This window comes from Pelodiscus sinensis, chromosome 1 (assembly GCF_052426305.1).
Source record: "Pelodiscus sinensis isolate ZL-2025 chromosome 1, ASM5242630v1, whole genome shotgun sequence".
In the NCBI taxonomy this organism is placed as follows: domain Eukaryota; kingdom Metazoa; phylum Chordata; order Testudines; family Trionychidae; genus Pelodiscus; species Pelodiscus sinensis.
In genome coordinates this window covers 154,542,864-154,569,441 of record NC_143052.1, presented here as the reverse complement: position 1 = coordinate 154,569,441, position 26,578 = coordinate 154,542,864, and the positions used below count along the sequence as shown (strand labels likewise).

At 43.4% G+C, this 26,578-nt stretch overlaps 1 protein-coding gene across 5 annotated transcripts in view; it reads right to left on the bottom strand.

Moving 5' to 3' along the window:
• Positions 1-8,412: 8,412 nt before the first annotated feature.
• The window catches only part of TBX19 (T-box transcription factor 19), a 35,180-nt gene continuing 17,014 nt past the window's right edge, over positions 8,413-26,578 (bottom strand). Inside the window, exons 4-8 of one of the 5 annotated variants that reach the window (XM_075907239.2) lie at positions 24,738-24,799; positions 23,573-23,634; positions 15,794-15,982; positions 12,802-12,937; positions 8,413-9,681 (exon numbers count right to left, since the gene is read on the bottom strand). In XM_075907239.2, the coding sequence (XP_075763354.1) occupies positions 9,627-9,681; positions 12,802-12,937; positions 15,794-15,982; positions 23,573-23,634; positions 24,738-24,799 (504 nt within the window). In that variant the 3' untranslated portion in view covers positions 8,413-9,626. Of the gene's footprint in view, positions 9,855-12,801; positions 12,938-15,793; positions 15,983-23,572; positions 23,635-24,737; positions 24,800-26,578 lie in introns of all 5 variants that reach the window. The other 4 variants (XM_075907222.2, XM_014574349.4, XM_089772810.1 and 1 more) reach the window with 4 other exon arrangements.

Below are 26,578 nucleotides of genomic sequence, written 5' to 3'. Positions count from 1 at the left end.
AATACTTAGGCTGTTCTGCTAACATTTGAGGAGGGTATCACTGATACACTATTTGGTGCAATAACTATAGAGATATTGTCAACTCAAAAGTCCAAGCAGAAGGTGCCCTGGGGTTGCCCCACCAATTCCCCAAATACATATAATCTGCAAGAGAAATCAGCAATTTTATATCTGCAATCTATCACTGTTGGTTGTTTATAATGTATATAGCTTGTCAGATCTGACATTTGGATTGCTTTTATTTATAGAAATCTGTCTTAATCCATTGAATAGTTAATTTACATTCTCATACACTAAGTTTACTTTTATAGGATAGTTTTAAAATAGGTTTAAAGTTAGGTTAGCCTGATTAATAATTGCCTGCGTTCAGTAAATTGTGTACAGAGCAAAGCAAAAGGCACCTGTCCTGGAAATGGGTTAAAATGCTACACCAGAATGCAGCCTGGAACAAGATAAGTTTTGTAAGGAAACTGTTCTTGAAATATGATGATCTCTAACAGTTTTTTCTTAACACACAGAAGGGTTGTATTGTGATGAATTTATAGTAGCTGCCAAAATGCCAATATTTTAAAATATGGGCTTGTGAAAAGAGAAGACCAATTGCTAGTTTTGACATCCATAAAATCAAAAGAAAAGACCCATCCTGGCCTAGGCCAAGGTTGAGGGAAAACCAAGAAATGTGCAACACTAGACTGCCCAAAATTAGTTCTGAGCTTCAGAAAGCAATTGACAATGAAATCACTTGTTATATGGTGTACATAACCCGTGATTGCTAGATAGTTGTCATTCCTCTCTGATTACACTGGTGCCACTTGGGGGGGAGAGGGGCATGGGATGGGCTCTTGGGGAGAGTACTGAACAAACACTTGTTTGCTACTGTATTGATTGCTTATTGTTTAGCTTTTTAGAGCAAATATAATTGGCCTTCTTGCATTTAAAAGACTTTATGGTTAAGTGCATTTCTGGGAATATCCTGGTATAGTTCGTATATTAGAGTAGACTTCTTAACTAGTTAATCAGTTTTCAAATATGTGTTAGTTCTGGAACAATGTGTTACCTAGCTAACCAGTTGATCCGTTAGTATTTAATATTCATGGCTAGCTCTCTCAGGTACAGATTTAGTCTGCTGCTCTAAGGGCCACTATCCTCATTTTCTACAAGTCTTCCATGGATGTCTTCATCTTTCTTCCATCATTATAATACGTTAGAAATATCCCTGTACAAAACACTTGTTGACCCAGTCTCATAGCTCTGACTTTACACTACAAAATGTTGACCTTGCTTATTTGGGTATATAGCCACTCCTATTAAATCTCTTGTGTGCACTCTTGGCTCTTTGTATCAGCAGTGTATCTCCTTCCTAAGAGTGCTTATATGGCTGGTACTATCAGTGTTGGCCAGTGCGTGGAAGTTCCTGGGGCCCAGCACCAGTCAACACAAACTGCACTGTGACTTACACAGATGCTGACTCTGCATTGTCCTAATAACATAGCAGCATAGCTGTGGGCACTATAAAGGTAGCAGAGAAGCATGGTGATGGGAGCCAAATGTAAGTGAAAGCATTTCCCCAGTAGGTCATCCTAAGGCTGCATATGACCTAGATGTGCAGTATAAACCAGGCCAACAGGAACCATCAAGATCACTGAGTCTGACTTGTAACTTTTAGGCCACAGAAACTCATCCATCCACTCCCGTACTAGACCTAAAACCTCTGAGTTACAGAAATCCTCAAATGTTTTAAGGACTTCAAGTTAGACAATCCACCATTTACTCACGTAAACGTGCAAGTGACCCCTGCCTGATGCTACAGAAAAAGGTCAAAACCCCCCAGACTCTCTGCTAATTTGACCCAAGGGAAAATTCCTTTCCAGCCCCAAGTATGGTGATCAGCAAGACCCAAACATTCAGACAGCTAGGGTAAATCTAGGCTGCTATATTTTCAATAGAGGATATGCAAATTCCCACTTTCAAAAGCAGGTCTTTCAAAAATGAAAGTAGTCTGGATGCAGTTTTTTCAGGGGGGAGGGGGGGAACCTTTTTTGAAAAACCTCTCTTCCTTAAATAAGGTTTACATGGTTTTTTCGAAAGGGGCATTTTCCTGAAAAAATGCATCCAGACTACTTTCATCTTTGAAAGACCTGCTTTTGGAAGTGAGATCCTGTGGAATTTGCATATCCTATTTTGAAAATACAGTGTAGTCTAGATGTAGCCCTGGGTAACAAGGCACTGCAGTAACTCAGAGCGTGCCACAACTAGTCTCTCACTGGCTTTGGGGGATATTTGCTATTAGCAGTTGCAGTATGGCTACATGCCAGGGTAAATAGTCTCATCATGCCATTACTAAGCAGAGTCTTGAAGCCAGTTAGGTTTTATGACCTCATTGCTTTTCCTGAGAGGCTATTCCAGAAGTTCACTCCTCTGTTAATCTTTGTCTAATTTCAAGCCTAAGGCTACATCTACACTGGCAGCTTCTTGCACAAGAACTCTTTTGCAGAAGAGTTCTTGTGCAAAAATTCTTCTACAAGAGAGCATTTAGACTGGCATGTGCTTTTGCGCAAGAGCATCCATGCCAGTGTTCATGTTGCCTGTCTACACTGGCCTCTTCTGGAAGAGCTCTGCGCAAGAGGGCTTCTGCCTGAGGGGGAGTGTCAGAGTTCTTGCACAAGAAGCCCTGATTTTCTACAGTACAACATCAGTTTACTTGGGCAAGAATGTGTGGCATGTTTTTGCGCAAGAGGTGGCCGTTTTTGCACAAGGATGTGCCAGTGTAAATGCAGCCTAAGTGTATTGATGGCCAGTTTGTGCATTTGTTCTTGTGCCCACACTGGTGCTTAAATTCTAACTCCTCTCCCTCCCTGCTATTTATCCCTCTGATGTATTTAAGGAGGGCAGCTGTATGTCCCCTCAGCTGTTTGATTATGCTCAACAAGCCAAGCTCTTTTAGCCTCTCTTGCATAAGGTAAGTTTCCCATTCCTCTGATCATCCTAGTGGCCTGTCACTGCACCTATCCTGCTTTGCACTAATCTCGCTTAAATCCAGGAAACTAGAATTGCACATGCTATTCCATTTGAAGTCTCCCCAATGTCTTGTATGACACTAACACTTCACTAGGGCTGTTGGCAATATCACTTCATTAGCCTCTTTCATGGCTGCCTCGCATTGGCAGCTTGTAGTCATCTCATAAACAACCAGTTTCTTCCTCCTGTTGCTTCCAACTGGCAATTCCCTAGTCTTTTGTTACTCATTGCACTGCTAAATTTCATTCCATTCCAGCTTTGAAGATCATCCAGTTCTTATGGCATGATATTGCCAATATAGGGGAGGGCCAGAATACCTCTAATCTTTTTGTCATCTGCAAATTTTATAAGGACATTCCCCCTTTTTGTGCCATGGGCATGAATACAAATGTTAAAGAAGATTGGTTCCAATACCCACCCTTAAAGAATTTCACTAATAACCTCACTCCAGCCTGACAGTTCACTGTTCATTATAACCCACCAGTTCCTTGTCCATCTTTCAAGTCTCATTAATTCCCATCTCCAATTGAATGATTTCCCATGTGGAAAAAATGTATCAAATGCCTCTGAAGTCCAGGTAGATCAGTTTTACGGCATTGCCTGCATCTAAAACCAGTTTCTCAAAGACAGATCCGGTTGGTCTAGTGCAACTTACTTTTTATAAAACCATGGTGTATTTTGTTACCTTTTAACCCCTATGTTCTTAACTACTCTTTCAAAATTCATTCCAAGCCCCTGCATACATTGAAGTCAAACTAAACTTCCTATAGTTTATTAGATCATTAGTTGTTTTTTTTTAAGAATAAACAGGCACAGGTTGAATCTCTCATCTGGGACAAGCAAGTCTGGCATAACTATGGATATGGGTAAGCCAGAGGACCACAAAGTCAGGTCTAAGGGCCTGCTCACTGCAGCCCTGGGGCAGTGGAGACTTAGCATCCCCTACAGCCCAAGGGCAGCAGCAGCTGGGGCTTGCTGACAGCCAGCAGCAGGGAAGTCTAGAGTCTGTCAGCAGAGAGGTGGAAGTGACCTCCTCAGGTCTCAAGGATGGCAGACCAAGAAAGACCATTCTGAATTCTATTAGCAATTCTCCTGTCACAGTGCAAGCCCAAGTTCCTGGATTAATTAAAATTCCTTGCTATTGGGTTTGCAATTTCATCTGCCAGTTCCTTTTAATATTCTTGATGGAAATTTTTCAGCACTTATGATTTGATCTTATTAAACTGCTTGACTTTTACTTCTACAGCAGCTGTGCTCATTTCTCTTTCCATATCTTTTCCATTAGCTACGCTGCCAAAAAGGGAGAGAAAGTATTTGCTTGGATCAGGGGCCCACTGAAGTGAGAAGGGGAAAAAATACCCCTGGCATCCATGACTTTCTATACCAGAGTTATGAGGTGGCTCTTGCATAGTATGCAGCTTGCCACACCTTCATTTCCTCCTGTCCCCACTCGAAGGGAGAGGCACTTGAGGTTTCTGAAAGCATACAGCATGATGTTAAGATTGGGCAACTAAGGGAATTGAGACTAACCTTTGTGCTAAAGTCAGCTTACATAGACCCTCCCTCAGGACAAATATTGCCATTTTGGCCATAACACACACACACACACTCACCAGTCCCAAACTGGAATGTCTTCAGTCTTAAAGCAGGAGCAAAGCCCTTGTGCAGTAGGGATGTAAAAGCCTATTTAATTAGTTTATACCTGTTAAGTGTAGGAATGTTAAAGTGTACTCCTGTACACAGTTAACTAATAAGCAGGGAGGCAACAGAGGAAAGAGGAGCTGGCTGCACAGGGTGAGCTGGCTGCACATAGAGAGCTACCTCCCATAGAGGCAGCAGTGCATTGGGGGAAGCAGCAGGGTAGAAGCCAGGATATGTGGGAAGTCAGAACCACCTGTAGCTGGCAGGAACTGGCATGTGGGGGGAGCCAGCTTCTAAGCTGACACCTGTGCGTGCTGGTTCCTGCAGCACCAGCTGCCTCTCCTGTCCATGCTGCTGCCTCTTCCCATGCTCAGGCCTGCCCCTTGTGTCAAAAGTATTTTAACATCTCTAAGGATGATGCTTCCTGGGTATCCAGTTACCATTTAACATTCCTATTTCCAGCCCTATCAGCAGTGCCATGGAAAACCAAACCATCACTGCCTACTCAGGCTCTGAGAGCCTTGAAGACTACACAGGGAAAACCCATCTCAGCACCAACTCCTTCTCTGGCATCAAGTTTGTGTCTATTTTTCATTGCCAGTACCTTTGTAGTGTTACTGCGCGTCCATACAGCTGCCCATCAGGTTAAAAAAACCCAAATCTTTTCACAAGAGGGACATAATCATCAACCCTTTCCTCCTTTTTATTGTCAACCAGGACTTGGGTATCTTGACAGATGATCAGCTAAACACAAGGTCCGGCTGAAATGCTGTTGCCAAAAGGATCAATGCAATACTTGACTACACAAAGGAATATCTAGAAGGATTAGGAACACTGCATTTATTTGACACTGGTGTGACACCCACTTGAATAGTATTTTCAGTTCTGATATCCCACACTTCAGGAAGGATTTTGATAAATTGGAGAGGATTCAGAGAAGAGCAGGAGAATGAGTGGAAAATGTTTTTACAGTGAAAGGGTCACGGAGCTCAATCTTTCATCTTAACCAAAAGAAGATTAAGAGGTCATTTGATCAGTTAAGTACCCACAGAAGAGAAAATTAAACAGAGGCCTCTTCAATTGAGCAAATGAACAAGATCAGATAGCTGAAAGCCGATGCTATACAATTCAATCTAGAAAGCACAAAGTGCTAGTTTCTAAAACAGTGAACGTAATAACCATTGGAACAACTTGCCCCAGTGGATTCTTTACTGAGAGCTAGGTGCTTTTTTTTTTTCTTCCAAATTTTTCTAATTCAAACAGGAATTAGTGCAGGAGGTCATACTAGATGATCCCAGTGGTCTCTGCTGACTTTATTGTTTATGAATGTTCTCATTCAACAGGTTCGCAGGGTAGCATTTAAAATTACATTTTATACATGGAGAAATGAAATCAGACAAGGGTGACAGGCTCCACATCTTCTTACTCTCCACACTACAGAATTGCAAACAGGTATTTTAAGTAAATGTTACTCTGCCTTTTTTTTCATAAAAATTCCACCCTAAATACCACTGAATTGTGTAAAACAAATGAGGGTGGAAAATAATCAAATATTTCAGTTTTCAAAGTGAGTATTTTAAAAAACCCTCAATTGTCTTTTCACAGTACAAGCTAATATAAAATGTTTTCTTGTCTATTTACACAAATTTCCTTCTTTAAATAAATTGTGCCAACTCAACTTTTTTTTGTTAAATAAGCTTAACATTTGAGAGCATTTCTAGGAATGTACAAGTAACTTTTAATAATCCACGTACACCTTAATAAAGATCTATTTGTAAAGACAAAATAAGTCATTAAGCTTCCATCATGTGTTTCTCCTTAGTGAATTTCGGAGCAGCTATGCTTGCACAATGTATAAAATACTCTTTTCAATCAGAAGACTTATTCTTCTGAAATGCATAATACTAAAGACTACACTTAAAATGCAGAGCCACAGCATTCATTCACCCAGTGCAAACCGGGACTGAGCTGGACTTCTTCTGGGGTCCAGCAGCCACTGTCCACAGAGGGTCCTGTGGGGGAGCTGGGACCCCTGCAGATGGGCTACTGCCAGAGCAACCCCTGTCTATGACGAAGGATGTCTCAAGTCCGCACTTTTGGTGAACTGACAACATTTTATTTGCATATTCATTATGCAAATATAAATATGCAAAGAAAATTTTACTGGACAGACACATATACCTTGCTGGCTACAGGGCTCCTTGATTGCACCTCGCCTGGGCTGCTTTCTACTTGTAGCATCAGAAACAGCTGCCTTTCAGAATTCCATACCTAGGGGCTGCGTCTAGACTGGCAAGTTTTTCTGCAAAAGCTCCTGCTTTTGCGGAAAAACTTGCCAACTGTCTACACTAGCGCTTTGAATTTGTGCAAGAACGCTGACGATCTAATGCAAGATTGTCAGCGTTCTTCCACAAATACAATTCTCCCATTTGGGGAACAAATGCTTTTGTACAAGAGGGCCAGTGTAGACAACTGAGAACCGTTTTGTGCAAAAAAGCCCCGATGGCGAAAATGGCGATCGTGGCTTTCTTGCGCAAAACCGCATCTAGATTGGCACGGGCGCTTTTCCACAAAAAGTGCTTTTGCGCAAAAGCGTCCCTGCCAGTCTAGATGCTCTTTTCCATAGATGCTCTTTTCCACAAATGCTTGTAACAGAAAAACTTTTCCGTTAAAAGCATTTGCGGAAAACCATGCCAGTGAAGACGCAGCCAGAGTGTACTGAGCAAAAACTGATGTAAGCCAAAACTGACAAGCTAGTATGTCAGAAACTGCTACTAGAAGCCCATTTTCACAGCAGCTGCTTGTGATGCTACACCAGCAGGGAGGAGCCCGGCAGCATCCAGGGTGGGAAGATGCTGGATGCGCACACAATACAGGGGTTGATGGCACTTGTGCCCAGGCAGCCAGCGTGGTCTGGGCTGGGCACACTCACCGCTGCAGCACACAGCGGCTGGTATCAGCGTGACGAGGGTCTGTATGCTGGCTGGCTTGGGGAATGCAGGTAGTTGATTCAAGTCAGTTTGCAGAGGCTGGCGAGAGAGGGTCTGCAGTGGGTGGGAAGCCAGGAGTAGTTCACTAGCAGCGACATGAACATGTCTTATGTGAGATCACAGCCCCCATTTTCCCAGGCACTGTATCCACTAGCGCATGCCTGCCCTGACAACGTTACACTCAATAGAGCAGAGGTGGGGAACCGCAGGCCCAGGGAGCACCCTTCTGTTTCTCAGTTGGGGGGGCTACCGTTGTGAGGGCTGTCGGTCGGTTGGTTTTTTCGCTTCTCACTTGTGTGTGGGCCCCAGGGTTACCAGGTGTCTGGTATTCTCTGAATTTTTTTCACCGGGCAAGAGCAGAAAATACCCGACTGTCCGGGTGAATACCAGTCACCTGAGCTGTCTGGTATTTTTTGAATTTTTCCCTGGCCAGGAGATGAAAAGGCCGGGCACCTGGCAATCCTACAAATATTCAGCGCCTCCCTTCCCCTAGCCCCCAACACCTCCGGCCCCCATGCTTACCTGGTTCGCAAGGCTGCTGGCACAAAATGGCTGCAGGCGAAAAGACCTAGGGGAAGCAATGCTTCCCCTGGGTCTTAGTGCTCAACTTCTCCCTGTTCCTATCCCTGCACTTAAAGGGGACATGCTATTTTAATGCTGTTTTATTTTAATTTTTTTTTCTTAACAACTTTGGTCTCTTCCCCTCCCCCACCCCAGCAGAATTTTTTCCCGGTGTTTTTTTGGGGGGGCAGGGGTTCAGTATTTTTGTTTTAACCATCTAGCAACCCTAGCCCTAACTCATTTTTCTGTGGGTCAGTGGCCCCAACCCACAAAAGGTTTTCCACCCCTGATATAGAGTTACAAAAGGAGGCCGGGACTGAGAGAATGGAAGAGGCTTTCTCAAGGTTCCAGAGCAGGCTAAGGGCACAGATGGGGACAGAAAGCTCCAGTCTAGGTTGGGGATTCCTGCTGGTTGAGCTGTTTCGAGTTCTGTCTGATGCCTCTACAGACAGATGCAATTTATTATTGTTGCTTTTTGGCAAGCAAATGAGACTAAACCAAACCATATCATTTGTTTATTTTTACTTTGCCTGTACCCTGAAGCAAAGTGGAAATACAAGGTTAATATCCTTTTTTGTAACTGCTCAAAAATAACAATAAATATGACACACGGAATTTACATCACTTTACAAACTCACTGTAGGATCCACTTCACCCAACGTTGCAATGCAGCCAACTTTCTAGCAGTCTTGCTAGGTTTTCTTATAGCATACAAAGGCTACAATATTAGCTGTAGTAGAGGAAGGAAGAACACCACCCTATGCATGTGAACCAGGGGGAGGGCCTTAGGGAGGCTGATGGAAATTTCTTCCACATTGGAAGTTAGCTTGAGGAATTTTAAGAATTTCATAAAACAAGTGTTTAGGAATGTGAGGGCATTTCTGGGCATTTCCACTTTAATACACTCCTCAGGAACAGTAGGGGGATGTCATGGTTTCTGGGTTACTGTTATGAGCGCCCTGTTAGCTAACACTGGCCTAAGTTGAAATGTATATTCCTTTGAAATCCCATTCAACGACCCAGTGTCCACTTCTATCCCACTGGATCCTGAATTGCTGGCCCCTTTGCTTTGGACGTGGAAGCAAAGGTGACTCTAAAGACGGATCGGTTATTGTCTACTGTAGCGCTGAATGATACAACCAGAAGCTAGCTCCCCTCTGACTGTTCCCCTACCTTTGCACCAGACCTCTTGACTCAGTCTTTTATTGTCCACTTTGGAAGTGAAGAGGTGCAAGGTGTTTTATGGAATCCGGTGCATCGCTGAAACAGGTTCCTTGTGTGCATGTCTCCTCCCCACTCTGAACTGTGATCCCAGATGGTGTTCTTGTCCAGTCAGCCTTGTTTGGATCCTGCTGAACATTCCTCAAGAGCTTCCTGCCTATTAAAACGAATGCAAGGAGGTCCAAGCAGAATCAGCTAGTCTGGCAAGAGTGAGTTCCCCTGGTGTTTCCACATTGCCAGTGCCTGCTCCCTGCAGAGGAATCGACGCAGATGAAGGTGTGGTGGACAAAGGGATGTTACCTCGCACAAACGTGCCTGGAGGACTGCCGTTCATGTCGCTCCCCGGGTTGGCAACATTAATGGCACTGTTGCTGACAGTCCACAGACATGGATAGTGGCTGGAACGAAGCAGTGTAAACCATACTAGAATTTAAATAGGTAGATTAACCCCCAGATAGCACAGTATGGCAGAGTCAAGTGCATTACCCAGAACTGGCTACTGTGATAGCAGAACAGACTAAACAGGTCTCAGCTGGAAATCCAATAACAACTAAGGCTAGTTTGGGGCCAGTGGGGGGGGAAGGGGAGGAAATGTGAAACTAATTTTGGAATTGCTTATATTTCTAAAATTTGAAAAAAAAAATCCACCAGCTCTGCAGCTGATCAACAGAGGAGGGGAAATTTGTATAAAAAATATCTCCAGTGGCTTTCTGCATTTTAAAATTAAATACTTCATCCAAACGTCTAAATTCAGAAAATGTCAACTTTTCTGTTAACAGCACTTGGTAGCTTCATAACATCTAATGAACTCGATTGCACAATGCCCCAGTGAGGCAAGCATTATTAGCCCCATTTTACACAGCAGGGTGATGAGGGATTAAAGATATTTCAGTGTCCACTAGTTTTGGATGCCTGAGTTTTTATGTGCTGAGGGGAGACATTGCTTTTCAAAGCACAGGCAGCTCCCACTGCTTTCTGCTGGAGTTGAAGGTGCTCAAAACTTCTGATTATTAAGCAAAGATTCTCAGATTGGGCACCCAAAAAATAAGGAACCCAGAATTAGTGAATACTTACAAAAATGCACACATGATTTTTCTTGAGGGTTAATCACCAAACCCAGGCATAGAACTCAACAGTCCTATTGGCCAATCCCATTTATGTAGCCACTGCCTCAAATGGCTGTCTTTATTGCTGATAGGAGAATCCAGAAATCCTGACTGCCGTTCCTACACACTGGCTATGTTTAGACTGCAGGCATCTTTCAGAAGAAGCTTTTCCGGAAGAGATCTTCCAAAAAAAGTCTTCCGAAAGAGAGTGTCCACACTGCCAAAGTGCATCGAAAAAGCAATCTGCTTTTTCAACAGATAGCTATCTCTCATGTAAGCTGTGATTACTATGGGCAGAGTGGCCACCAGGGCACCTGTGCTTTTTCCTCTTTTCTCTTCTATCGAAAGAACTCCCTCGTCCCCATCCACACACCTTTTTGCGAAAGAGTTGTTTCAGAAAAGGTGTTCTTCCTCATAGAAAGAGGTTTACCAATGTCAGAAAAACCTCTTTGAGCTTTCGATTTTTTTTTTTAAAGAACGCGATTGCAGTGTGGACGTAAGTGAAGTTTTTCGGAAAAACGGCTGCTTTTCTGAAAAAGCCTCAGGGTATGTCTACACTCCAAAGTATTCCCTTGATGGAGTAGTCTCTATTAAAGATTAATATTTTTTTTCAAATATTTCAATTTTAAATTAGTGATCTTAAATATCTTTTCACTGAATGTACATAGTTTGACTGTATACAGCCCCATACATTGTAAATGTGCTATAAATCTTATCTATTTTAGAAATGTGCATTTGTCTGTTCATTTGTGAGTCCATTGTTCAAAACTCCTCTCAAAGGTAAGAGCTAGGAGCACCAAATTTGGTAGGCAGCTTCCTCACCCTAACTGAAAGCAAGGTCAGGGTTTGGTTGTGCCAGGACAATGGGATGTGCTTGGAGTTCAAATGTTTCTCATACACTGGAAAGGGAGAGGTCTGGCATCAGGTAGTTATACTGCAGAATGACCACAGGGGACAGCAAAGGGTCACAGATGGGGACCTGGACAGCTTTAACCCCAGCAGGGGGCAGAAGTGGAGAAAGGGACAAGTATGTCTGTTTGTGTGTCTGTCTGTTTTCACTCCCTCAATTGTGCCCACTGGAGCTGCAGCAGCCATGAACAATTGCTTCTTGCCTAACCCTAAACTGCTGAAGTGAGAGAGGGCTGGTGTTCTCTCTCCCTGGGGCAGCCTGGACCCCTCCTCCCCAGCCCCACTCAGAGCAATGATTTAAATGAAGAAAAACAAAACTTATTTGAGTTAAGTACTCAAGCAATGCCAGGTAAATCTTCCATTAGTAATAGATATTATAAATAGGGCTACAAGTACAAAAGCTAACCTAAAATCAGTGCAAAAATTATTGTTTTCATACATTGTTTAAAGAACCATGACTTGAGAACTTTAAATCATTAATTCTCAACCAGAGCTTATGTGTACTTTGGGAGTACACAGAGGTCTTCCAGAGGATACATCAACTGATCAAAATATTTGCTTAGTTTTACAACAGACTACGTAAAAAGAATTGGTGGTGAAGTACAAACTACAATTTAATATTGACCATGAATGACTTGCTTATACTGCTCTATGTATTAGACACAGAAATGTAAGTGCAATGTTTACATTCCAGTTTATTTTACAATTATATGGTCAAAATGAGAAAATAACCAATTTTGCAGTTTTATGTCTGATTTTATAAGCAAGTAGTTTTTCAGTGAGGTGAAACTTGGGGGGTACTCAAGACAAATCAGATTCCTGAAAGGGGTGAAGTACTCTGGAAAAGGTTGAGAGCCACTGCCTTAAAAGACTGGAAAATAGACTGAAGGGACCAATTGTGCATCCAGGGGCGGATATAGGGCAGGGCGAACGGGGCGGCCTCCCCGGGCCCCGCGCTTCAGAAAGCCCCGCGCATGCGCTGTGGCGCCGCTTCACATGTGCATGGCGTCACTGCGCATGCGCCGTGGCAAAGGGGGAGCCCCGTGGAATTATGCTGCCCAGAGCCCCGCAAAACAGTCATCTGCCCCTGTGTGCATCAGTTAAAAGGTGGAGATAATACTAATTAGCATTTATTTAGTCCTTTACATTTTCCAAGAACAACAAAAAAGATTAAGCTTCGCAAAACCCAGCTGGTAAACCTAGTTGTCCTCATTTTTCAGAGTGGAAAACTGAGGTAAATTGACTTAGTAAGGCCATGAAATGAGGTGGTGGCAGAGCTAGACTTGGTCACCAAGTCCTAACACCTTGTTCATGCTTCCATTCCATGCTGCCTAATGATTCTTCTGTAACCTTACCTTGGACCAGCAGTGGCAGCTCCCTTGGTGTGTGGTACTGAAAGCAAGTTGGCATGTGGAGTAGATGGTAAAGAAGTCCAACTATCGTGCCCTGGAAACATCTGCAGATTATTGCTTGAGCTCTCTATCAAATTCACTTTCGAGGAAACACAAAAGTTTGGTGACTACACCAAGTTTTTGCAAGGCAAAAAAGAAATATAGAAAACAGGCAGAACTGAGAGAATAATCTAAGGGCATGTCTAACCTAGGGAGTTACTTCAAAATAAGTTATTCTGAAATACTAACTCCCGAAATAATAATTTTAAAATAGCACTATTTCTCTTCACAAGCAGGAGTTATTTCAAAATAACAAATCCTTTTTTTTTTTTTTTTTTTTTTTTTTTAAATAACAGGCTTGGTAGTGTGGACACTCACCTTGTTATTTCGAAATAAGTGTAGACATGCCCTAATAGGCCAATAAAAGCTCATGCCTATGGGCTTGGGTTAACAATCTCACAGGGAAGAACAAACCTATTTTATTCATGGTTTCTTCACTCAAAAAGTAAATCATACTAGTCTGGATGGCAGAGAAATGGTAACCGGACCAGAGCTAGCTGAATGATTTTGAATTGATTTTTTTTTTCTATTGGAAAATGCCATATTGCGGATACCAAAACTTGCCATGGGAAAACATGTCAATTTTGACTGAATTTCGCTTGGGAAAAAATATGAGTGCTTCAGGGGCCCCTGGCCATGGGTCCCTACCAGACCTAGCTTCCATCAACACACCAGGCTCCCAAGCATGAAGCTGTGGACCATGGAACACCAGCTGGTTTCCAGTGAAAACGTTTTTGTTTTTTGGGGGGAAAAAATTAGCCAGTCTGTAAGAGCTTCAGTGAAATGTTTTGTTCCAGCCAATTGTCATTTTCTGCCAAAGTCTCATTTCAATGGAAAATTTCCAACCATGTCTACTTATGACTATTAAATTTAAAAAGGAAAATCTGAATGATATTTGATTGCATCAAAAAATTAACATTTTGACCAATCCAAAACAAGAACATATAAAAAATTTTGTTTTGTGGGGAACTGTTGAATTTTTGCCATTTTCATTTTTATTTGGAATTAAACCAAATTTTAAAATGTCAGCAGTTCCCATGCAACATAAATTCTGATTTTTGACCCATTCTAAATGGAATATAGAACCTTTCATCTCTAGCACAGTCAGTTCAAATCCAGCGTAAGGTCAGAATGAGCAAAGTTATTATCAGCTGCTGACTGTTCAATGGCCTTTTGTGAAACAAATTGATTCTCTGAGGGTATGTCTACACTACAGAGAAGATTTAAGCTGCCACTGTTGATCTTCCTTCCAGGGTTTGAATTAGCAGGTTTAGTGAGGACACGCTAATTCAAATTGACAGGGCACTCCAGTCAATGCCGCTAGTCCTGCTTTCACGAGGAATAAGGGAAGTCAAAGGGAGAGTGTTCTCTCTTTGACTTTCTGCACTGGGGACAGCTCCTAAAGTTGAGTTAAGGTACTTTAACTTCAGCTACACAATAACATAGCTGAAATTGCGTATCTTAATTTGATCTTATCCCGTAGTGTAAACATAACCTCAGTCCAGTACCTTATGGACATGTATCCATATAAGAATATAAAAACAGCCAGACTGGGTCAGACCAAAGGTCCATCTAGCTCAATATCCTATCTTTTGACCATGGTCAATGTCAAGTGTCCAGCGGGAATGAACAAATGATAATCATCAGGCAATCCCCTGTTGCCCATTACCAACTTCTTACAAACAGAGGGTAGGGAGATCATTCCTGCCCAACCTGGTTTTTAAGCTATTGATGGACCTAACATCCATGAATTTATCTAGTTCTTTTTTGAACCCTGTTAAAGTGCTGGTCTTCACAATATCCTCTGGCAAGGAGTCCCATGGGTTGACTGTGTTGTGTGAAGAAATATTTCATTTTAAACCTATTACCTATTAATTTCATTTGGTGACCCCATAGTTCTTATGTTATGGAAACAAGTAAATAACTTTTCCTTATCTACTTTTGCCACACCAGTCATGATTTTATAGACCTCTGTCATATACCCCCTTAGCCTCCTCCTTTCTAAGATAAAACAGCCCAGTCTCATTACTCTGTCCTCATATTGTAGCAGTTCCACACCCCAAATGATTTTTGTTGCCCTCTTCTGAACTTTTTCAGAGAAACTGCCATCATGATTAATATTGACAGTCACATCCGGAGGACGAAGGTCCTGAATTGTCAGTGTGTCTTTAGAGCCCCTTTTGCCTGAAAATTCAGAGAATTTTCAGGCAGAAGGGGCTCTAAAGACACACTGACAATACAAAAACCTGATCGTAGATCAGCTCTTAAGATTCTCTTAATGGCTGCTTTTGTCTCAGGGTATGTCATTGCAGGAGGACTACCAGCTAATTCGAGATAGGGCTTTAAATTGGAATCCCGTTTCACTGTCACATGTAGACACAGGCAGTTACTTCAGGCAAATCAATTTCTAAAATGGCGACCGGCTGGGAACATGCAACTCAAGCGCGGGGTATTTAAATCCCGGGCTTGATTTGCAATTTCGGTCGCCTCATTAGCCTCCCTAGATCGATCTAGGGGGCTAGTGTAGACATACTCTCAGAAGCAAGACTGATTCTGGAGTGAAAAGAAAGACCAAAATGGTTTTTGGAATTTTGGTATAATAAGTAATTTAAACGCGATTTCTCTCCTACTTCCCTTCTTAGCCTTTGTGACATATCTATCTCAGTAACTTTTACATGCTTGTTTTCTGTGTACCACACCTTTTAATTTCTGGATACTCTCCTTATGTGTGGATTTCAGGAGTTAGTTTGTTCTCAGAGTTCAGTGCAGATTGTTACAGAAGAGACGCATACCGTGCTCTCTCTACTGATTTCTCCTTTTCTCGTTTTGCTGTTTCTTTTAATGCAAGGCAGAGTTGTGCAGGCTTTCTCTGCGTGAAGAGACATTACAGACTTACCCGTTGGGGAGTGATTTCTCTGCATGTACGAAGCAGGATATGGTGCAGCCCTATGCCCTCGGAGAGCCGCATAATGCTCACAGCCATGGTGAGAATGTGGAGCGGGAAAAGACAAAGCTCCTCCATATTGATAATTAGAGCTTCCAGTTGCGCACACTGCATCTTGATTGGAAATCAACCAGCCACCTACTTTGAGGGAGAAAGAAGATACAGCAAGCAAAATTAATAAAATAGGAATAAGGGAGGTAACCAGACTTCCTAAAAATGTGCCCAGCCAAGTCACAAGACCTCCAGACACTAGAAAAGCACTTTTTGAGTTGCAAGTTGCCACCCTTACACACACACACACACGCACAACAAACACTAGATAATATGTCTAATGCTTACATAGCATCTTTATTCCAAATTATCCCCAGCACTTTATACATTTTAGAAAGGAAGCAGTTTACTCCTCCAGTGAAATGCAGCTGCCCTTTGGGTGGAACATGAAAACTTCTTATCATAAAAGAGCAACAATGCACAATAACATAAGGCAAGATGTGAAGACTACTAGTGTGTGCAAAAGAAGGCAGGGCAGATTTAGGAAAACAAAGTTATTTACCTATAGGTCTGCCCACAGAGATATGTCCTTACTCTTTGGAAAAGTACCATGGGATCTTTATTGAGTCAGGACCTAGATCTACCATCATAGTCAAAAGGTGATAGCAAAGTACCAACCCCTGTAATCTTTGCAGACCTTGCTAAAGCAAGAGATCTTGATTACCGGTTGAACCTTCTTGGTCCAGCAACCTTGGGAGCTGAGTCGTCCCGGACCAGGGAGTTTGCCAGACCAGGGAGGTCAATGTTGCACTACTTACTGCCAACTCCTGTCCTTGGGACTCAAGGATGGGGTGCCCTGCCTGGCTGACACTTCCTGCACGATGCCACCAGGACTTCCCCAGCCAGGGCTGTCCGACCACCACCAGCCCCATTCAGCCACTGCTGGCCCCGGTACCTCCGGGAGATCCTTAGGGTTTCCCAGCCCTGAGGTCACCTGGCCACTGCTGCAGCCTAGCCCTGCTGCCCCAGGGGGGAGAGAGGGGGATTCCTGACTGCTGCTTGCTCTGCTGCTGCCAGAGATTCTTGGGGTTCCCCAGCCAGGGCCTCCAAGCCAGCCCCACTGCCACTGGGGATTCCCCTGCTTGGGCCAGGTCTCCCAGCTGTCACCTGGACTCATTACCAGGGTTCCCTGGCCAGGGCTCCTGGGCCACTGCATAGCCCCACTGCCACCAGGTTGTTCTCAGGATTCCCAGGCCGGGGCCACTCCAGCTGCATCATGTCCCCACTGATGCCGAGGGTTCCCCAGCCAGGGTTGAGGCTCCCAGAGGCCCTGGCCCAGCTGACACCAGGGTTCCCCTGCCTAGCCGCTGCTGGCCCAGCTAGGACTTCACAGATCCCATTCTCCTGGGGCTCTTTGGTCCAGCAACATCCAAACTTGGGATGTTGCCAGACCAAAGAGTCCTGGATTGGGGAGGTTCAACCTGTATCCACCTGGTAGGTCCCTGTATTGGTTGTCCACTTAAATTTTAGATGATTGCAAATCACTTGCTAATTCAGAGAAATTTTCATACCTTGGAGTTCAAACAGTGCAAATAGAAGCATGTACCACATGATAGCTGTACATCGTGTGATGAGCAGAATTCAGATGTAATGCCCAGAGGGAGGGTACATCAGGAATTGGGTTTAATTTGCTTTTTTTTTTTTAATTAATGATGCCATTCTTGTAATTATAACAAACAGGCTATTTAGTTTTAATCAAATAAATCAATATTGAATAGTGTTGTCTTCCCAACCCTTCTCTCCAAATTTCACTTCCCTCAAAGACCCCATTGAAGACTCATCTAGTCCTTCTGCCTGAGGAGAAATAAATTGCCTGGAGAGATGGTGGAATCTGCATCATTGGAGATTTTTAAGAGCAGGTTAGACAGACACCTGTCAGTGATGGTCTAGATCAGGCGTGGGCAAATATTGGCCCATGGACTAGATTCAGTTCACGGTTAGCTCCTGTCAGGCCATCACCACTGTATTTATCTGCACCTCCACAGGTATGGGTGCTTACAGAGTCTGTTGGCCTCCAATCTCCATTCATGGGAAGGAGCCCAGCAGGAAGCAGTGTCGTGGTCCGCACCACTTCCTGTAGCTCTCATTGGCTGGGAATGGTGATCCATAACCAATGGGAGCTGTAAGCACCATACTTGCAGAGGCGCCGCACAAGTAAACATACCTGCAGCAGCCGCTGCTGCCATTTTATTGTCCACCCCAGGTCTAGATGGTGGTTGGTCCTGCCACGAATGCATGGGACTGGACGTGACAACCTCTTGTGTGTCCTTCCGATTCTGTGATCCTATGTGCCTCCTTCTGGAATCTACCCAACCAGTGCCTTCGTTTGGCAGTTCTCTAAAGAACGATGTAACATGGTGCCTTTGCTCCTTCCTCCAGTGCTGAGCTTACTATCTCAAAAGCCATTCTATATAGACTCATAGACTTTAAGGTCAGAAGGGACCATTATGATCATCTAGTCTGACCCCCTGCACAGTGCAGGCCACAGAATCTCACCCACCCCTCTCAGAATAATCCTCTCACCTATATCTCAGATATTGAAGCCTTCAAATACTTTGAAGACCCCAAGATGCAGAGAATCCTCTAGCTGTGTTCTGTACCCCATGCTACAGAGGAAGGCGAAAAACCTCCAGGGCCTCTGCCAATCTACCCTGGAGGAAAATTCCTTCCTGACCCCAAATATGGTGATCAGCTAAACCCTGAGCATGTGGGCAAGACTCACCAGCCAGACACCCAGAAAGTTCTCTATAGTAACTCCTATCATCCCTCCATTGACCTATTCCCACTGATAATGAATGGTCAATTAGTTACCAAGATCATGTTATCTCATCAAACCATCCCCTTCATAAACCCATCTAGTTAGGGTGTAGGAGTTTGGAGCGCAGGTGGTATTCTCTTCACTCCTTCCTGTCAAAGGTAGGGGCCCGGGCAGAGAGAGGTGCATCCTGGAGGTGAATGCCTGGCTGCGAAGATGGTGTCGCCAGGAGGGATTCGGCTTCCTTGATCATGGGGTGCTCTTCCAGGAAGGACTGCTTGGCAGAGATGGAGTTCACCTTTCCAGGAGCGGGAAGGCCTTGTTTGGACACAGACTGGCTAACCTTGTGAGGAGGGCTTTAAACTAGGTTCGACGGGGACAGGTGAGCAAAGCCCACAGGTAAGTGCTGAATGTGCGGGACTGGAAGATGGGTTGGAAATGGGGGGGACTACGGCCTATAATGGCAAGGAGAAAGGAGGGTCAGGGCACAACAGGGAGGCAAGATCAAATCAGTATCTTAGATGCGTATATACAAATGCAAGAAGTATGGGTAATAAGCAGGAAGAACTGGAATTGCTAACCAATAAATACAACTATGATATCATTGGTATTACAGAAACCTGGTGGGATGGGATGCATGATTGGAATGTTGGTATGGAAGGGTACGGCTTGCTCAGGAAGGACAGACAGGGAAAAAAGGGAGGAGGGGTTGCCTTGTATATTAAAAATGTACACACTTGGACTGAAGTGGAGATGAACGTAGCAGATAGCTGTGTAGAGAGTCTCTGGGTTAAGCTAAAAGGGGTAAAAAACGAGGGTGATATCATGCTAGGAGTCAACTACAGGCCACCTAGCCAGGTGGATGAGGCCTTTTTTAAACAATTAACAAAACTATCCAAAGCCCAAGATTTGGTGGTGATGGGGGACTTCAACTATCCAGACATATGTTGGGAAACTAACACAGCGGGGCACAGGCTATCCAATAAGTTTCTGGACTGCATTGGAGACAACTTTCTGTCTCAGAAGGTTGAAAAAGCTACCAGAGGAGAAGCTGTTCTGGATTTGGTTTTAACAAATAGGGAGGAACTAGTTGAGAACTTTAAAGTGGAAGACAGTATAGGGGACAGTGATCATGAAATAATAGAGTTCATGATCTTAAGGAAAGGTAGAAGGGAGACCAGCACAACTGAGGTAATGGATTTCAGGAAGGCAGATTTTGATAAGCTCAGAGAACTTGTAGGTAAGGTCCCATGGGAAGCAAGACTGAAGGGAAAAACAACTGAGGAGAGTTGGAAGTATTTCAAAGGGATGTTGTTAAGGGCCCAAAAGCAAACAATTCCGCTGTGTAGGAAAGATAGAAAATATGGCAAAAGACCAGCTTGGCTTAACAAGGAGATCTTGCATGATCTCAAAATAAAAAAGGAGTCTCATAAAAAATGGAAACTAGGACAAATAACAAAGGATGAATATAGGCAAGCAACACGGGAATGCAGGGGCAAGATTAGAAAGGCAAAGGCACAAAATTAGCTCAAACTAGCTACAGGCATAAAGGGAAACAAGAAGACCTTTTATAAATACATTAAAAGCAAGAGGAAGACCAAGGACAGGGTAGGCCCACTGCTTAGTGAGGAGGGAGAAGCAGTAACAGGAAACTTGGAAATGGCGGAGATGCTCAATGACTTCTTTGTTTCGGTCTTCACCGAGAAGTCTGGAGGTGTGCCTAACGTAGTGAATACAAGCAGAGAGAGGGTAAGTTTAGAAGATAGAATACAGAAAGAACAAGTTAAAAATCACTTAGGAAAGTTAGATGTCAGCAAGTCACCAGGTCCTGATGAAATGCATCCCAGGATACTCAAGGAGCTGATAGAGGAGGTATCTGAGCCTTTAGCTATGACTTTTGAAAAATCATGGCAGACGGGAGATTCCAGAAGACTGGAAAAGGGCAAATATTGTGCCCATCTATAAAAAGGGGAATAAGAACAACCCAGGAAACTACAGACCGGTCAGTTTAACGTCTGTCCCAGGGAAGATAATGGAGCAGGTAATTAAGGAAATCATATGCAAACACTTGGAAGGTAATAAAGTGATAGGGAATAGCCAGCATGGGTTTGTGAAGAACAAGTCATGCCAAACTAATCTGATAGCTTTCTTTGATAGGATAACGAGCCTTGTGGATAAGGGAGAAGCGGTGGATGTCATATACCTAGACTTTAGTAAGGCATTTGATACGGTCTCGCATGATATTCTTATTGATAAACTAGGCAAATATAACTTAGATAGGGCCACGATAAGGTGCGTGCATAATTGGCTGGATAACCATAGTCAGAGAGTTGTTGTTAACGGTTCCAAATCCTGCTGGAAAGGGATAACAAGTGGAGTTCCTCAAGGGTCTGTTTTGGGACCCGTACTGTTCAATATCTTCATCAATGACGTAGATATTGGGATAGAGAGTGTGCTTAGTAATTTTGCAGATGATACCAAACTGGGTGGGGTTGCAACTTCTTTGGAGGATAGGGACATAATTCAAAATGACCTTAGCAACTTAGAGAAGTGGTCAGAGGTAAACAGGATGAGGTTTAATAAAGAGAAATGCAAAGTGCTCCACTTAGGAAGGAACAATCAGTTCCATACATACAAGATGGGAAGCGACTGTCTAGGAAGGAGCATGGCGGAAAGGGATCTAGGGGTCATAGTGGACCACAAGTTGAATATGAGTCAACAGTGTGATGCTGTTGCAAAAAAAGCAAATATGATTCTAGGTTGTATCAACAGGTGTGTTGTAAGCAAAACTCGTGAAGTCATTCTGCCGCTCTACTCTGCACTAGTTAGGCCTCAGCTGGAGTACTGTGTCCAGTTCTGGGCGCCACATTTCAAGAAAGATGTGGAGAAATTGGAAAGGGTACAGAGAAGAGCGACAAGAATGATTAAAGGTTTAGAGAACATGACCTATGAAGCCAGGCTTCATGAACTGGGCTTGTTTAGTTTGGAAAAAAGAAGATTAAGGGGGGACATGATAGCGGTTTTCAAATATCTAAAAGGGTGTCACAAGGAGGAAGGAGAAAATTTGTTCCTCTTGGTTTCTGAGGACAGGACAAGGAGTAATGGGCTTAAAGTGCAGCAGGGGAGGTTTAGATTGGACATTAGGAAAAAATTCCTAACTGTCAGGGTGGTCAAATATTGGAATAAATTGCCAAGGGAGGTGGTGGAATCTCCCTCTCTGGAGATATTTAAGAACAGGTTAGATAGACATCTGTCAGGGATGGTGTAGACGGAGCTTGGTCCTGCCTTGAGGGCAGGGGGCTGGACTCGATGACCTCTCGAGGTCCCTTCCAGTCCTATTATTCTATGATTCTATGAAACCAGATAGATCTTTTGCCCCCACTACTTCCCTTGGAAGGCCGTTCCAGAACTTCACTCCTCTAATGGTTAGAAACCTTCATCTAATCTCAAGTCTAAACTTCCTACTAGCCAGCTTATATCCATTTGTTCTTGTGTCCACATTGGTATTAAGCTTAAATAATTCCTCTCCCTCCCTGGTATTTATCCCTCTAATATATTTAAAAAGTGCAATCATGTCCCCCCTCAGCCTTCTTTTGGTTAAGGTAAACAAGCCAAGCTCCCTGAGTCTCCTTTCATAAGACAGGTTTTCCATTCCTCGGATCATCCTAGTGGCCCTTCTTTGTACCTATTCCAGTTTAAATTCATCCTTCTTAAACATGGGAGACCAGAACTGCACACAGTATTCCAAATGGGGTCTCACCAATGTCTTGTATTATGGCACTAATACGTCCTTATCCCTACTGGAAATACCTCACCTAATACATCCCAAGATCGTATTAGCCTTTTTCACGGCCATGTCACAATGGCGGCTCATAGTCATTCTATAATCAATATATGCTGTACAGCCACACACTCCATATTCTGTAACACCCACTATGTGCCACACAATTCCATGGATGCTAGCTACCCAAATATGTAAAATATGTATGGTAAGGGAAAGGGAGACAGAGAGTCCAGGACCTTCTGGCACACAAACCAAAATACCTGATACTGGCAATAAAAAGTCTCCTTGTCAACCAGTCTGAAGTAGAAGAGTTTTATTGTATAGGCCTCCAGACACTGGAAGATGGTGGTGCACAACCATCCAGAATTAATGCTGAGCAAACAGCTTTGACTTTCTTGGGAACGATTGAGCAAATTGAATATCCAGTTGTTGTTCACTATGGTTGGGGTCTCATCATGCATTCTGCTCATGGACATGAACATCATTTGTGAACAAAACAAGTAAGACGAGCAAGCCAAAATTCATTTAGAGATGGGAACAGAATTGCCAGCATGACCGATTAAAAAGTGCATTTTGACAATTAGAAATAATAATGGGAAATTAAATGAAAATACTTTGTTGAAGAGGCAAAAAATGTCAGTAAAAATGTTTCCTGGGAAAAATCTGGAAACAAAACATTTCCCACAAATATTAGAGTTTGTTTATGAAGGGAAGAAAAGCCAATTTTCAATAAAACAAGAATAAAAACTTCCAATTTTTAATGAATCATTCATACAGTTATAATGATGGGACATCTGTAAGGATAACAAGGATCTCCTGAGTTATAATACTAAACAAAGGAACCAAAAGAGGGCAGATTTGAAAGAGTCATAACTCTGAACCTGCCAAGATGAGGCAAACCTCTAAGCACTAGGGATCATAAAGATAATTTCCTTGAGGTAGATTATTTTATAACTGCCTACTAGAGAGTTTCTTGAACCTTCCTCTTAAGTATTTATAGTAATGGCCTCCATCAGTAACAGGACTCTACTTTGGCTAAAACTAGTGATTATCTGGTCAAGCAAATCCTCTGTCCACAATACCTATTATAGTATATCATACTTCAAGTCCCCATGAGTAAAATAATGTTATGAAACCTTACAATGAGAATAAGTCATATGTTGACCTTCTGAAACATTTTCGGGAGTATCTTTGGGATGGTTTCTGAAAGAGAAAAAATGAGTGGTCATGTAGTGTTGTATTCAAGAGAAGGTGAAAGGCTTAGGGACATGAAAACTGAGAAAATTAAAACTGAAAATTGTTCAGTTTTAGGTTTCATCAACTGAAAAGACAGAGAGAAAAATGAAGAGAGACAAGAAATGTTACCGTCTTCAACCATTTACTAATGAGCTGTAGAAAGCTCTGTACTATGCCAAATGTGCCATCTATGAGGCAGGAGACCTTGCCTAATTCCATGTGCAATAATGTCCCCGATTCTGTCATCTTCAGAGGTTGAACCCTAGTGCTCTGGATCTAAGTATTGAAGCCTTTTTTGCTTGAACAAAAGGACCAAGGTCACTGGCTTTTAGGTAATAGTGGACTTATAAACCTTTGTACATGGTCCAACCACTGGAGGGAGCCAAAGAGCCATATTTTGTTAGCATAGGTGGCACATGCAAACCATTTCAAGATGACAATTAAATACACTTTTATTTTCTGACTGCGCATGTCTCTCTAACGTCTTAAAGACAGTGATCTCCCACGGAGATTCTTTTAATGCAATGAGTCCCACTTTACCGTAAAAGTATGGTAATTACAGGATAGTAATTGCAGTTTTACTGATGTTGATGTCTGTGTTTACTGCTTATTCATATAATTGGAGAGTTACATGAAATGAGACTATATGAGAACAATTAAGCGTAAATACAATGGAGCTAATATACCTAGAATCTAATACTAACAAACTAATAAGTACAAACAGTCAAGTTGTTAAGTTTCTATTTATATGAATTAGTAATGATTACATAATGAAAAACAAAACAAAAAACAATCACTGTAATTATAACCTTTTTATTATAAAATGTGACCAGTAAATGATATTGCAGCATTTTGTATCAGCAGTCCACTCAACTATGTAGGTACCAAATGTGGTGACATATACTGTGGTGTGAATCTGACATTAACACTACTGACTTCAATGGAGTTACTCTGGATTAACAGCTTTGGAAAAGCCGTCAGGATTTGCCCCGTATCTTTCTCATAGCAAAGTTACAATTTTAACTCTAACAGCAGCAAAAGTCACCAAGCTGAGCAAAAGCCAAACTCACCTTTCCTTCGCATCCAGGAAAGCTTTGGCAAAGGGATTATACTTGATTTTGAGAGCTGTTATCTTGGGTTTGCAAAAAACAAGACATGTTAGTGAAGGTAATTTTAACAGAAACCTGACATAGCATTGTCCAGAGCAGGGGTTCCCAACCTTTTTTGGTCCCTGTACCTCCTTGGCTTTTAGTAAACCTTCCCATACACCCTATTCAATATGAAAGGAAATAAATTTTAGACCCTAGAATCCACAACTTTTTTCACTAACACTATTACTTTTGGAATATTTCAATTAGGATAATCTAGTTATTTACCAAATATTCCCCGTACCCCCTTGACAAGCGTCTCGTACCCCCTGAGGGTACGCATACCCCAGGTTGGGAACCCCTGGTCCAGAGTAAACAGAATGGACTGAGTTCCACGTCAGTTAGTGGAGAAGACAGGTATTGTATTTACCATGTGACTATATGTTAGCCAGGTGCATTGTGTGGGAGCATTGCTCTCCTCTGAAACACCAACCACTGGTCACTGCCAAAGGCAGGAAACCAGCCCTGATGGACCAATGATCTGATCCAGTATGGGAAATTCTGTATTCCTGGGAATACTTCTCCAGAAGATACTGAATTGCATATAAATATTCTTGATATGCATAGTGTCATTAACAAGGAAAAAGGGGACAAGGACTACCAACCCTCATGCTTCAGGGAACAGGGCATGGTTTGAGGTCAGGAAAACCTTTCCCTATGACAGGAGTGAGCAATAATTTTTGATGGGGTGGGGAGCCTGCTCCAAGAATTTGGTAAGTGGTTGAGGGCTGCACTCTCCCATGATATCAATGGAGGAGGTGCAGGGTCTGAGATGGAGGTTGGGTGCAGAAGGGAGCTTGGGGTAAGATATTGGAGTGCAGGAGGGGGTCTGGGAGGAAGTTTGGATGAAGGAGGCAATTGTGACTAGGGTGCAGGGGCTTGGACTGTGACCTAGGGCAGGGGATTGGGGTGCAAGGTCTGGGAGCGGGTATGGGTTCAGGAGGGAGACAGAGGGTTTGGCTTATGTAGGGTAGAGGGGCAGGAGTGGGGGGGCAGAGGGTTGGGGGAAGAAGGGGCTGCAGTGCCAGAGGCAGGCTCTGGCCAGGAAACTTACCTGGGTGACTCCCGGCCAGCAGCCCAGCATGTTCCTCAGGCAGCTTTCCTGCCAGCCCCACCCCTGTGCAGGCTGCATGGCCATGCACGTTGGTGAATAAGAGCCTGAGAGGAGGGCAGAGTGGTGCTTCATGCACTGCCTGGTCTTCAAACAGGCAGCTCCCATTGGCCAGAAATCGGCCAGTGGGATTGTGCTGCGGGTGGGAGCAGCATGTGAAGCACCACTCCCCCCTGCCCCTCCTCAGGCTCACAGCTGAGAAAAAGAAACGGCTGCAGCAGTCACTTTTCTGAGCAGTGTTGGGAGGGGCAGTGTGAGGCAAGTACGACGTCTGCCTGAGGCTCCCCACTGCGTTCACAGGCCAGATCCGGTGGCTTGGCGGGCTGGATCCAGCCCATGGAGGGTATTTTGCCCAGGCCTGCCGTGTGATATAGTACAATAGTCTGAGTGAATTATAAGAAGAGTAGAGGGGTTATACAGGCTGGACTTCTCTGGTCCGGCATCATCAGGACCTGGCCAGTCCCAAACAAGAGAATTTGCTGGACAAGGGGAGGTCTCCTGCCACCAGCTCCCAATCCCATCTCCTACTGCTCACAGGCTGCCCCAGCAGACAACCCTGCCTTGTCCTCCTTCCCCGAACCTGTCTGGGAGATTTGCCCAGCTATTGCTAGCTGTTTGGGTGGCCCAGGCTCTGGCTCCTTCCACAGGGCTC